We start from the raw sequence: 12,045 nt of genomic DNA, 5'->3' as shown, positions 1-12,045 counted from the left end.
TCCATTCCGCACACCTGCACCTGGGAGCTGCGAATGTGTCTCTGCTGGTCCCCTCCCCATTGTCGCCCACCCCTCACCCCGCCCCTCTGGCAACCGCCCGTCTCTTTCCGAACACGCACATTCTTTAACGGGCATCTCTTGGGCAGCGCTCTGTGCCAGGCCCGGTGGGCCGAGCCTTCGGTGCGCTCAGCTTCCCTCTGCGCCGACGGGCCCGCGGGAGACCATAGAGTCGGCGGTCCTCCGGCGTCTAGACGCGCCGCGGCCGGCGCTTACCGGAAGAGGCGTCAGGCGGGCCGGAAGGGAGCCGGGGACGCGGGAGACGCCGCAGGCGAGATGAAGCCGGCGGTGGACGAGATGTTCCCCGAGGGCGCCGGGCCCTACGTGGACCTGGACGAGGTGAGGGGGCGGCCGCGGGCAGGGGGCCGGGGCGGGCGGCGGGGACGGCGGCCTGCGCGGGCCCCACCCCCGTCCGAGCGGGCGCCCCGGGAGCCAGCGGGCGGCGGGCGGGCGCTGCCCTGGGCCGTGGCGTCCTCCAGCCCGCGCGGCTGGCAGCCGGCCTGCGGCTCCTCGGGCCCGGCGAGCGCTACGGACGACAGGCCGGAGTTCGGGCCTGTGCTCGGGGCTTTGCTCCGGGTTGCGTGCTGGCCGGGTGTGAGGGTGGGTCCCCGGCCGTGGGTCCGTGTTGTCCGGCAGGAGGCACGACTGGAGCCAGGCTGGGAAGCCGTCGTCGGGAAAGACGCGGCCGTCGGCCCAGGGAGCCGGGGGAATGGGCGCTTGGCATGTGTGTGTTGCACGGTGACCCTGTTCTCCTGCAGTCGTGGGTCTTGCGTTTTCGTCTCACTGCGTCCTGGCCACGGGGTGATCTCGGCTGATGGCGGTGTTGGTGAGCTGGTAACGCCGCGGCCCAGCTCGAAGTGTCAGGTCCGCCCCATCGATGTCTGGGCCTCATTTCCCCTTTCTCAAAGCTTAGGGGGACAGGCCCTGAGTCCGTGATCCCTGAAATAGGGGCATGGTCGAAGCTGATTGCAGACGCTAAGTGGCATAGAGTCGCGAGTGCCCTGATGGAGGCGCCCTCCCGGCTTTGGGGTGGCCCGGCTCGGGTTTAGGAGAGCAGCTGATTGTGGGCATAGTGTTTGCTAACTAGTCGTGGTGGAAGAGGAAGTCCTGGCAGGAGCCGAGTCCAGCAGGCTGTAAGGTGCCTGAGCTCGGGGAGAGATTGCAGCTGGAAAAGGGGGCGGGGCTGGGTCACCAAGTGGCTTGTAGCTGTGCCCCACCCTTGAAGCGCTGCCACCGAACCCCAGCTTCTCAGTCCTTTGTTAAAGGCATTTCCCTAGGCAGTGTGGACTCACTTGAGGGCTTTGCTCCAATCCGCTTCCTAGCAGGTCACTCTGGAGAGTTTGGGGATTGGGTTTGGAGGTGGGAGAGTGGAATGCTGGGAATGGAAGCCTTGAGGAGGGTCTGAACGAAGGCAACACCTGTAGGTGGGAGTCGGGACTCACTCAGCAGAGTCTGTCATTGGTGGAATCTGCAGGGCTTACTTGGCCATGGGGAGGGGGGAGGGAGGTTGAGGAGAGAGGAGAGCATCTTGGGCTTTTCTCCCGGGTTTGGGTTACTGACAACAGCCACGAAGAGGAAGGTGGGAGACACTCAGCTCCAGGGAGCCTGGAGAAGGTAGAGCAGACAGCCTGGGAACGCGGGGGGTGGCAGCGGGGACCTGTGGGCGGGGACCTGTGCTCTGCCCTCACTGTGTGACTCTCACAGACACCCTGAATCCTGAGGGCATCAGATTGCTCCACTTTGGCTGTGGCACGATTTTCCTGCCCCGGAAGTTGTGGCGGTGGGAGGTCCTGAGACGGCACCCCACAGAGCCCCCGGTCAGCAGGTCACTTTCCCAAGGGAAGCAGTTTAATTCCCAGAAGAAGCAGGGGGCAGTCTGGAGCAGAGAACTCGTCAGGCGCAGTTTTGCACGTTTGGGGCCCGGCCTCTGTGGCAACGTCGTGTAGGGAATTAGAACCTCTACTCCAGGCCTACAGAGACGTGGTGGTGTTCTGGGGCGACAGCAGGATTCTGTTTCAAAAGCAGGAGGAATCAAGGAGACTCAAGATGATTCCTCGGAATGCTGCCCCTCCCACCCACTTCCTTTGCCTGGAACTAAATTTTGACTCCCACCTGGGCACCTTTCCCTCCCTCACCTTCCCCTGCCCTGGAGGGGCGTGGCTTCTCTCGAAAAACAGCACTGACCTATTCTCACCTTTCCTTTCCCAGGCCGGAGGCAGCACCGGGCTCCTGATGGATTTGGCAGCCAATGAAAAGGCAGTTCATGCTGACTTTTTTAACGGTAAGGACGCCGGGATCGGGGGTCCCGGGTCTAATCGAATGTGTCTCTCTGTGTGTTGTAAGTGGGGTGCTTTGTGACGAGAGTGCTTGGGGTCAGAGGACAGGGAAGACCAGCTGTGTGCGGTTCTCAGACGCGGCGCGGTGCGTAGGAGGTGACAGCACGGTTGTCAGCGCTGGCCGTCAGCCTCGTTCTTCGGGAGGACAGCGTAAAAATGCCTACTTGCACTCCAGTAGTTGAACTTGAGCTGCAGCCACACTTCGGACCGGGTGTGGGAGCCCCATCCTGCCTTCTCATCTCTGCTGCATCCTGACAGCTGGTTTCCCTTCCTTTCCTGTGTCCCTGGGCTCTGGTTGGTCGGCTCCCTTAGCACAGCGACACCGGCTGTCCCCTCCCTTGTCTCTGAGGGCAGGACTCACTAGTATTTAAGAGCTTTAGCGCCAGTTACCAGGCGCATGGGTGGTAATCGTGGTGGAAACAGTTGATGCGACACCTTCCCGCGTGTCACGGGGGCATTTCTCTGTGTTCCGACTTCCCAAGGCCTTGTTCCTACAGAATGTACTAATTCACACTTAAGGGTTTGAATTGTAAACAGAAGCACGAGAGGGATCTTCCTCGGAGGGTTGAGTGTGATTTTCTCTCCTTGTCACCTCTCTTTCATCTGGGCGCCCGCTGCTCCGAAGACCTTCTGTCGCCAGTGAGTGGCAGCTGGGATGCGATCTGGCCACACTGGTTTGATGCTCCAACCCCGCTCCCTCACCCCCACCCCCACCCCCACCTCGGAGTCCGAGGCCGTGGTAGTTTATCTGGCATCTTCTTAGCAAGTTGTCTGAAAGGAGAAGCCAGTCTTCCCGGGGAGTCGGGCTGCTCCCGAGGCAGCATCTGGGCTTCCCCCAGCCGTGAGGACCGGACCCCGTTTCTCTGTGCTTTGCAGAGCGCCATGTGAAAGCCCTCGCTCACGTGGGGTGATCTCGGGGGCCCTTACCCCAAGCAGGGCGGGGTGATCCCTGACACCACCCGACCTGCTCCCACACGTGGTGATCTCCTTCAAGGTCCCACGCGTCTTGTGGGTTTACAGACAGTTGGCTGTGTTCAAGTTCACGTGGTTTCTAGAAACAGCCCTGTAATTCTGCCAAGGGGGTATCTGGGAGGGACCTGGGCTGCTCTGCCGCGGGAGCACGGCGCGGCATGAGCAGTGTGGCCTCCTCCCTCTGGGCCAGGGCTAGAAAGGGAAGGAGCACAGAAGAGCTCCACGCTGCGTCAGCCTGCCCCCGACAGCTCGCGAGGCGCACGCCGCCCGTCGGGTTGTGGCGGTCCCCAGTGTTACTGCGAGGACGCCGTGAGCGTTTGCATGGGGTTTCTTCTGCGTCCTTCTCGCCGCTCGAGCAGAGGCTCTGTCCTCTTGCCGCCCGGGCTCTGGGGTTCAGACCATGAGCGAGGCTTGCCCTCTTCACTCACTGTGTTGCAGAGCAGGGGAGTGTTAGACAAGACGGCACGTAGGGGCGGTCGTGACGAGAGCCAGAGGCGGGTGGCGTTGTTTCTGGGAGCACATCAGAGGGTGGTTTATCGGGGGGGGGGGGGGTGACACCCCAGCAGAGGTTGGAGGGTGTGACGAGTTAGCTAGGGCTGGGGGCTGGGGACAAAGTGCTCGGAGCTGTAGGCCACAGGCCAGCCCAGGTGTGGGACCGCTCGCGTCGGTGCGGTGGGGACACAGCCGGGCAGGAGGTCTCTGGGACAGCGCCTTCCCTGTGACAGCCTGCATGTGCGGAGACGTGACTGGGGCTTTCCACTGCCCTCTTCGTAGCCCACTGTTTATCCCGCACCGTTTTGAACGCCCGGCACTACACGGGGCTCTTTGATGTCCTTTCCCCAATATGACCGCAAGGTGTGCCCCTGGTAGCGGGTTTAGGAAACGCATAGACACGTAGACGATGACCGCCCATCGCAGCAGGTAGGGTGCTGGGAGTTTGTAGCGCTTCTTCCAGTAGGAAGGGCTCAAGACAGTTTGTCCAGACTCCCTTAGAGACAACCACTCTAGCATGGCTCAGTGCTTCTAGCACCTTCCTCCCGCCTGCCCTCTGCGTTCCCCTCGCGGTGGGGTCTCACCTCCGCCTGTGTGCGCTTTCTTGGTTGTCACCGACACAGGGGATTAGAGATGCGTTCTAGACTCCTGTGTCCCCTGGGACTGTCTGACCTTGGGATAAAATGGAGTCGGTCGTGGGGTCCCCTCGACCGTGTACTGTTTGCTCCCTGTTTTGAATGTCTGTGTAATTCATCGCGAAGTTGTTTTCTCAGTTGTTTGCCTCATGTGCCCCATTAATGCGTGGTTTTGTTCGTTTATCTAGATTTTGAAGATCTCTTTGATGACGATGATATCCAGTGAGACGCCGTCCGGCAGTGCGTGTGGTCGCGCCCGCGTCACCTAGGGGTGTGGCGGATCTGCTCAGAGGACAGTTTCAGGTGGTTCTAAGGAACGGGTGGACATTTCGTGAAATTAGGAGACGGTTGACCAAGAAAGAGGGTGGTTCTAACCATCCGCGTGAGGCCCGCTGATCTCTAAATGTGACCGACTTTTGCCCTCAATTAAAAAAAAGAGCTGCCGTCGTTTGCAGGGTCCTTTTCGTTCTTGCAGTTTGCAGCGAATGTTATGATCCCCAAAAGGCTCTGCGAGCGCGCGTGTGGGCGCAGGTGTGTGTCGGCCAGCCGAGCGAAACACGCTCGTCCACTGAGACGCCCTTCGCGGGAGCGGGTGGGCGTGATGGCTCCCAGCCTGCCGGGTGGCATCCGTGGCTGAAGGGTACGCGGTGCGGGGTGCGCCCGGGCCCCCCGACGGCGCGCCGCGGAGACCTTCCTCATCCCGCCCCCGCCCCGCAGGGGGTGCATGGCACATCCCCCCCTCCCCCCGCCACGGGGCCTCCTGCCCCCACCTTGCCACCAGAGCTGCTGCCGTCCCCAGACCCGAGGCTCCGGGTTCGGGATGATTGGGGGCGAGGGAGACTTCTGGGAGCTTGGGCGGGACTCCTCAGGGGAGGAGGACGCCTCGCTGGAGCGCGTGAGAGCAGAAGCAGGGCTTTACCGGCTGGAAGGGCGGGTGAGCTGAGGACAGCTGGCCCCGGGCTCGGGGACCCCGGGCTAGGCCACCTCCCGCCTTCCTCTGCCCTCCAGCTGCTCTGGCCACGGGGAGACACGGCTCTGACGGGCCGGCGCCACCTGTCCCACCGTCACCCTTCTGGGGTTGTGTCCCCGAGAAGGCCTCTGATTGACCCTCCATCCATCCTGCCCCCGGCCTGTCGGTGGCAGCCGGGCTTCCACCGCGAAAGGAGGTGGCAGTGCCCCTGCTGACCCCCTGGGGTTGGGGGAGCACCTTTCTACGAGGGGAAGGCGTCCAAGGGATGCCCACCTTGGTGGCCGTGGTGGGCTCTTGGGAGAACGTTCTGCTAACGTGGCCTCTCTGGGGACCCTGCGATCCTGAGCTCCCCGCTTCTTGGACGTGAGAACGCGTGTCCATACCCTGTGACCGGCCACGAGGACGTGGGGCCGGGAGGCAGTTGTAGAGCAAAACTGTCCGACTGCCCAGCTGCTTGGGCACTTCCGTCAGGGCCTCTGAAGGAGCCCCTTCCCTTCCGTGCCCTCGGCCTCTGCCTTCTGGCCTCACGCCGGCCTTCACCCTGGCCGTCCGTCGGAGCAGGGACCGGCTGGTGGCCTTTGTCGGGACTCCGAATTCTCGCACAAACGCCAAGCGGCTGGGCCAGGCGTGCCGCCAAACAAGTCACACTTTTTAAAAAGCAACGTTAGTGATCTTGGAACTCTTGCTGCTGTGAATTCTACCTGGGGCCAAAATGAGAAAGTGCTGAGTTGGGGTGCTCGGCTGAAAGGCCCTCTGTTTCCCAAGAAGCTAAGATAGGCCCTGGGCATCCGGCCTCTCAGGACCCCAGGAGTCCTGGAAGTGAGGCCTCGGCCAAGGGCGAAGACCACTGGATCCCCCACACCCTCTGCCTCCTCCGCGCCCCTCCCCCTGGTGGAGGCACAAGGAGAGGCCACAGCTTCTCCACGGGCACCTCCACAGGGTCCTCACACGTCCCCCTCCGGCACAGGCCAGCAGGGGGCGTCAGCCGTGGGTGCCTGTGCTGTGTGAATTATCGTCACCCCTGACGAGTCTGAAGATAAACTAAGTGTGACTCTGATGGCTTTTGTCACCGCTGTGTAATTCTGGAGAGGCTCCATGGGATGGCAGGTGCCCTGCGGTCAAGGATGATAATGGGGTGGGGGGCAAGTCACCTGACCTGCAGGGTGACCACGCACTAGAGGGACGGCTTGTCCCTTTGTCCCTGTAATCAAGCCGAGTGTCTGCCACACAGTAGGTGCTCAATAAATGTCTGCGAAATGTAAACAAATGGCGTCTGTTTTCCACGGTGGCTGCGCCAGTTCGCATCCCCAGCAGCCGTGCGCGAGGCTCCCTGTTGACGTCCTCGCCGCACCCGGTGCCCGTTGTTTCTCGTCTTTTTGAGTCTAGCCATTCTGAAGGGTGGGAGGTGGCGTCTCATCGTGGTTTTAAGTTTCCCTGGTGACGAGTGATGTCGAGACACACTTTTCACGTGTCTCTCGGCCATCTGAGCATCTTTGGACAAATGTGTGTGCATTCTTCAGTCACCTTGTTGGCATTTTTGGTGTTGAGTCGCGCGAGTTCTTTACACATTTTGGATGTCAATCCCTCGTCGGATGTGTCATTTGCAGAGCCTCCCCCGCTCAGTAGTTTGCCCTTTTCAATTTGTGGATAGCGTCCTCCACTATGCAAACGCTTTTTCTTTCGACGTAGTCCGGGTAGTTTATTTTCACTTTTACTCCCTCTGCCTCAGGAGACACATCCAGAAAAAGAGTTGCTGGGTCTGATGGAGAAATCACTGCCTGTGCTCCCTTCTAGGAGGTGTTTGGTTTCGGGTCTCAATTTAGGTCTTTTTTTGGTTTGTTTGTTTGTTTTGTTTTGTTTTGTTTTTTTCAACGTTTATTTATTTTTGGGACAGAGAGAGACAGAGCATGAACGGGGGAGGGGCAGAGAGAGAGAGGGAGACACAGAATCGGAAACAGGCTCCAGGCTCTGAGCCATCAGCCCAGAGCCCGACGCGGGGCTCGAACTCACGGACCGCGAGATCGTGACCTGGCTGAAGTCGGACGCTCAACCGACTGCGCCACCCAGGCGCCCCGAATGTTTATTTATTTTTGAGAGAGCGTGAGCAGGGGAAGGGCAGAGAGCAAGAGAGACAGAATCCAAAGCAGGCTCTAGAATCTGAGCTGTCAGCACAGAGCCCAACGTGGGGCTCAAACTCCGTGGGGCGAGTCCCAGGCTTCTCCCGCACGAGGGTTTGTGCACCCGGGAGGGCCACACCCTGGTCCTCGCTCTAGGCCTGCATCCCCTCTCCCCGGAGATCACCACCAGGCCTGGGGACAAGCGGCGAATTTGGAAGGAATCACAGAGCCGCAGGGTCACAGACGAAGGCCCGAAGGGTCCGTATTCGCCAGCGCGGAGCACTTGCCCAAAATGGCCCGAGTGCACCCGGCGTTCGAAAACAATGGGCACGGGATACCGAGGACACAGTCCCCCGAAGGACCGGCGGCGACGGCAGTAAATACTGAAACACGTACCCCAAATCTCGAGAAGTTGGTAAAATGTGGTTAAGGCAACAGGACATCACTCACTACAGGGGCAAACATTTAAACGTGTTTAGGGGCCCCGGGGAGGCCCAGTCAGATAAGCGTCCGACTTCGGCCCGGGTCATGATCTCACGGTTTGTGGGTTCGAGCCCCGCGTCGGGCTCTGTGCAACAGCTCGGAGCCTGGCGCCTGCTTCCGATTCTGTGTGTCTCTCTCTCTCTCTCTGCCCCTCCCCTGTTCTCCCTCTCTCTCTGCCTCCCTCTGCTCTCTCTCTCTCCCTCTCTCTCTCTGCCCCTCTCCTGCTCTCTCCCGCTCTCCCTCTCTCTCTGCCCTTCCCCTGATCTTTCTGCCCCTCCCCTGCTCGCTCTCAATCTCTCTCTGCCCCTCCCCTTCTCTGTCTCTCTCTCTCTGCCCCTCCCCTGCTCACTCTCTCTCCTTCTCTCTCTGCCCCTCCCCTGCTCTCTCTCTCCCTTTCTCTCTGCCCCTCCTCTGCTCTCCCTCTCTCTTTGCTCCTCACCTGCTCTCTCTCTCTCCCTCTTTCTCTGTCCCTCCTCTGCTCACTCCCTCTCACTCTGCCCCTACCCTGCCCCTGCTTGCTGTGTCTCTCAAAATAAATAAACATTAAAAAAAAAGAGAGTCACTTGTGGGTCGGTAGATCGAGCTGTTCCACAGGAAGGGACGAGTGTGGGGCCGGGATGGTTCGCTTCAGCTGGCAGGCGTTGGACGGTGTTACTGGTTTTGTTCTGCTTGGTTTCTTCTTCTTCTTTTTACCCTTTCAACTTTAAATTTTGTTTTGCTGAGACTTAATTTATCCTGTCACTAGGAGGGCAGATTTCTGTCCCCAACCGTGCCCAGCGCAGTTAAGTAAATGTTGAGAGAACCTGCTGGCACGTTTGCTGGGACAGGAACGCCACCAAACCTGCCGTGAAAATAACGTCAGGAACAGTTAGCTGTGTTTTTTTTCCTAGCATCCCGTTGCTGATCTTAGTAAGCCCACAAGATGCCATTCATTGGAAGCCAACTTTGAGCACAGCGTTTATATTCTATTGTTAAGTCCCCAGGACGTCCCAGAGGGCCGTTTGCATGAATAAATGGAAGCCCTCACCCAGACAGGCCCTCCGAGGCCAGGAGGCCAGGAGGCCGGAGGCCAGGAGCACAGGGCTTTGCCCTGGAGGAGCACAGCGAGGCGTCCTTGCTTAGGACACTCAGGCACGGGTGTTGGTTCTCCCCTGTAGGGTGTGTGACCTGGGGAAAGGCTTCCCTGCCTGTTTTCCATCTACACAAATGAGGGTTAGAGGCACTAGCTCCAAAAATTAGTAATTCCTGCTTGGCAAAAGATGCCATTAAGCTGCAGACTGAGGAATACTACAGTACGTGAACTGACAGAGGACTCATATTCAGAATATGTAAAGAGCTTCTACAAATCAACAACAAAAACATGAACAACCTAATGAAAAAGTGGGCGAGATATAGGAACAGAACACTTACAAACGGAGCTATGTGAACGGCCAATGGCCATCTCCTGAAAAGACGTGCAACCTCATCAGTCAGAGAGATGGAGATGGGACGTGATGTCACACTTCCTTGAATGGCCAACGTCCAAAATAGCACATGCGTCAGGGGTCCTCAGGGGTGCGGGGCTTCCTCTGGAACTCCCCTGCTGGGGGTACGTGTCAGGCCTGCCACTTTGGGGAGTGGCTCGGCTGTGCCTTAGGAAACTAAGCCTGTGTAGGTGCGCCCGGGGGGCTCAGTCGGTTGAGCGTCCGACTTCGGCTCAGGTCACGATCTCATGGTCCGTGAGTTCAAGCCCTGCGTCAGGCTCTGTGCTGACAGCGTGAAGCCTGCTTGGGGTTCTCTCTCCCTCTCTCTACCGCTCCCCGTGCGTGCGCAAGCACCCTCTCTCTCTCTCTCTCAAAATAAATAAATAAAATTTTTAAAAAAGGGTCTCTTGTGGTTTGCCCCCCTCTCTGTTTTTACCTTATTTTCTTTTTCCTTCCTTTCCCCTGTGGTCATCTGTTTTCTTTCTGAGATTCCACATGAGTGAGATCATATGATATTTGTCTTTCTCCGACTTACTTCACGCAACATCATACCCTCTAGTTCCATCCACGTTGCTGCAAATGGTAAGATTTCCTTCCTTTTGATGGCCGAACAGTATCCCATCGTATGTATATAGCACGTCTTCCTTAGCCATTTTTTGAAGAGAAAAGCGTACTGGTCTGCTCTGGTGGCCACAACAAAGCACCACATGCTGACGCTCCGGCAACAGAGATCTGTTTTCTCACGCTCCGGAGGCAGGGGGTCCAGGCTGAGGTGCTGCCAGGCCGATTTCTGCTGAGACCGCTCTTCCTGGCCTGCGGATGGCCGTCTCCTGGCGTCCTCGTGTGGCCTCACCCCTGTGGAGGTCTGGTGTGTTGGGCTTCCACTTGTGAGCTCCTGGGGGACATCATTCAGTTCATAACAGGGGTTTTAGAAGGAAAAAAACGGTAATACCTACTCTGCAGAGCTGTTGTAAGGATTAGACAATCAGATGAGGTAAGACCTGAGCTCGGAGCCCCGCCCACTAAACGAGAGGGAGCTGTCAACCTCACGGTTTGCTCTGGAAGGCCAAGTCGTTTTGACCCCATTCTTAGGGACTGTTGACCAGGAACACGTGTGGGTCCTAGCTTGTCCTGGCAGGAGATCACCGTGGCAGGAAGGAGCACCTTATCAGTTAAAGGATTTGCCTCTGCCTACACTCCCGCTCCAGGAGGGGCTTGCTGTTCACGGGCATTGCCCTCGACTCCAGATCACGGGGGAGATGGTCATCCAACCACATCTGGGTCCGGCCGCTTTAGCCTCTCACCCCTCTCATTTGCATCAGCAAAATTCAAGAAACTTGTTAAATCCTAGAACTATGTTCTCTGGAGACATGGAAATTTAAGGGAAAAGGAAGAAAACAAATAGGTTTATAATTTCTCCCTGCTCCAGATGTCTGTATTCAGAACCTAAATAAGAAGCTTGCTCTAGTCACAGGCAGAAAAAGAAGTTTCTAGAGGTTAATTTATTTTTAAGCAACTTTGTTTCTATATAGTTTACATGCAGTTCGGCGCACCCATTTTAGGAGTACAGATGATGTTTTGGCAAAGGTAGGCATGCATGTAACTTCTATCACATTCGAGATACAGGACATTCCCATCATCCCCAAACCCAAAACATTCCCTCCTACTCCTCGGAGTCAAACCCCTCCACCCGCAATGTCTGACCTGCTTTCTGTAAATACAGCAAAGCTGTGCTATTCCACATCTCGTACAAACACAGTCACACTCTTGGATCCAGCGTATTTTGCTGAGGTGATGAGGAGATTCATCCGTGCTGACGTGTGTATCGTAGCTCATTCTTCTTTATTGCTTGCTATTCACTGTGCCACTGAATGGATATAACCATAGTTCTTTAACCACGCATCTGTGGCAGACATTTGAATTGTGTGCAGTTTTTAGACGCTATGAATACAGTTGGTGTTGGCATTACGTGCAAGTCTTTTGCAGACGTGTTTCCATTTCCCTTTATTAAATATTTAGGAGTAGAATTGCAGGGTCCTATCAGAAATGCATGTTTGGCCTTACGAGAATCTGGTGAATGCTTTTCCAAGGTGGTGGTGTAAGTGTGCATCTCCAGGGGTAATAAACAAGTTCCAGCGATTCCACAGGTTCTCCAGCCTTTAACACCATCAGAATTTTCCTTCTAGCCACTCAAGCGAACTGTCATAGTAATCACATTGTGGTCTTCATTGCTGTTTCCATGGTGACTTACAATGTTGAATATCTTACTTGTTTATTGGCCATTTGTATATCTTCTTTGGTGCAGGCTCTATCAAAATGTTTGGCCCCCCTTTTTTGGAGAGTGTATATTGTCTTATTACTGATTTCTGAGAATTCTTGATATAGTTTGCATACAAGTCTACAAGTCTTTTGCCAGATATGTATGATAAAAATATCTCCCCACCCCCTGTGGCTTGCCCTTGCGTTTTCTTAACGGTGTCTTTTGGAGGAGCAGAAGCTTTAAATTTTGATGGAGTCTAT

At 57.0% G+C, this 12,045-nt stretch overlaps 1 protein-coding gene across 1 annotated transcript; it reads left to right on the top strand.

The window, feature by feature from the left end:
* The first annotated feature begins 284 nt into the window (after positions 1–284).
* On the top strand, positions 285–4,939 carry COPS9 (COP9 signalosome subunit 9). Its single transcript, XM_047846553.1, has 3 exons — positions 285–396; positions 2,266–2,338; positions 4,681–4,939. The coding sequence occupies exons 1-3, from the start codon at positions 334–336 to the stop codon at positions 4,716–4,718; spliced, it is 174 nt and encodes a 57-aa protein (XP_047702509.1). The 5' UTR covers positions 285–333; the 3' UTR covers positions 4,719–4,939.
* Positions 4,940–12,045: the final 7,106 nt, after the last annotated feature.

This window comes from Prionailurus viverrinus, unplaced genomic scaffold (genome assembly GCF_022837055.1).
Source record: "Prionailurus viverrinus isolate Anna unplaced genomic scaffold, UM_Priviv_1.0 scaffold_39, whole genome shotgun sequence".
Taxonomy (NCBI): Eukaryota; Metazoa; Chordata; class Mammalia; order Carnivora; family Felidae; genus Prionailurus; species Prionailurus viverrinus.
This window is presented reverse-complemented; position numbering and strand designations above follow the sequence as displayed.

Bases quoted from the DNA above. Each gene is read 5' to 3' on its own strand.
- COPS9 (XM_047846553.1), top strand. From the start codon at position 334: ATGAAGCCGGCGGTGGACGAGATGTTCCCCGAGGGCGCCGGGCCCTAC. The intron at 397-2,265 runs GTGAGGGGGCGG...TTCCTTTCCCAG, and splicing joins CCTACGTGGACCTGGACGAG to GCCGGAGGCAGCACCGGGCT. The intron at 2,339-4,680 runs GTAAGGACGCCG...TCGTTTATCTAG, and splicing joins TCATGCTGACTTTTTTAACG to ATTTTGAAGATCTCTTTGAT.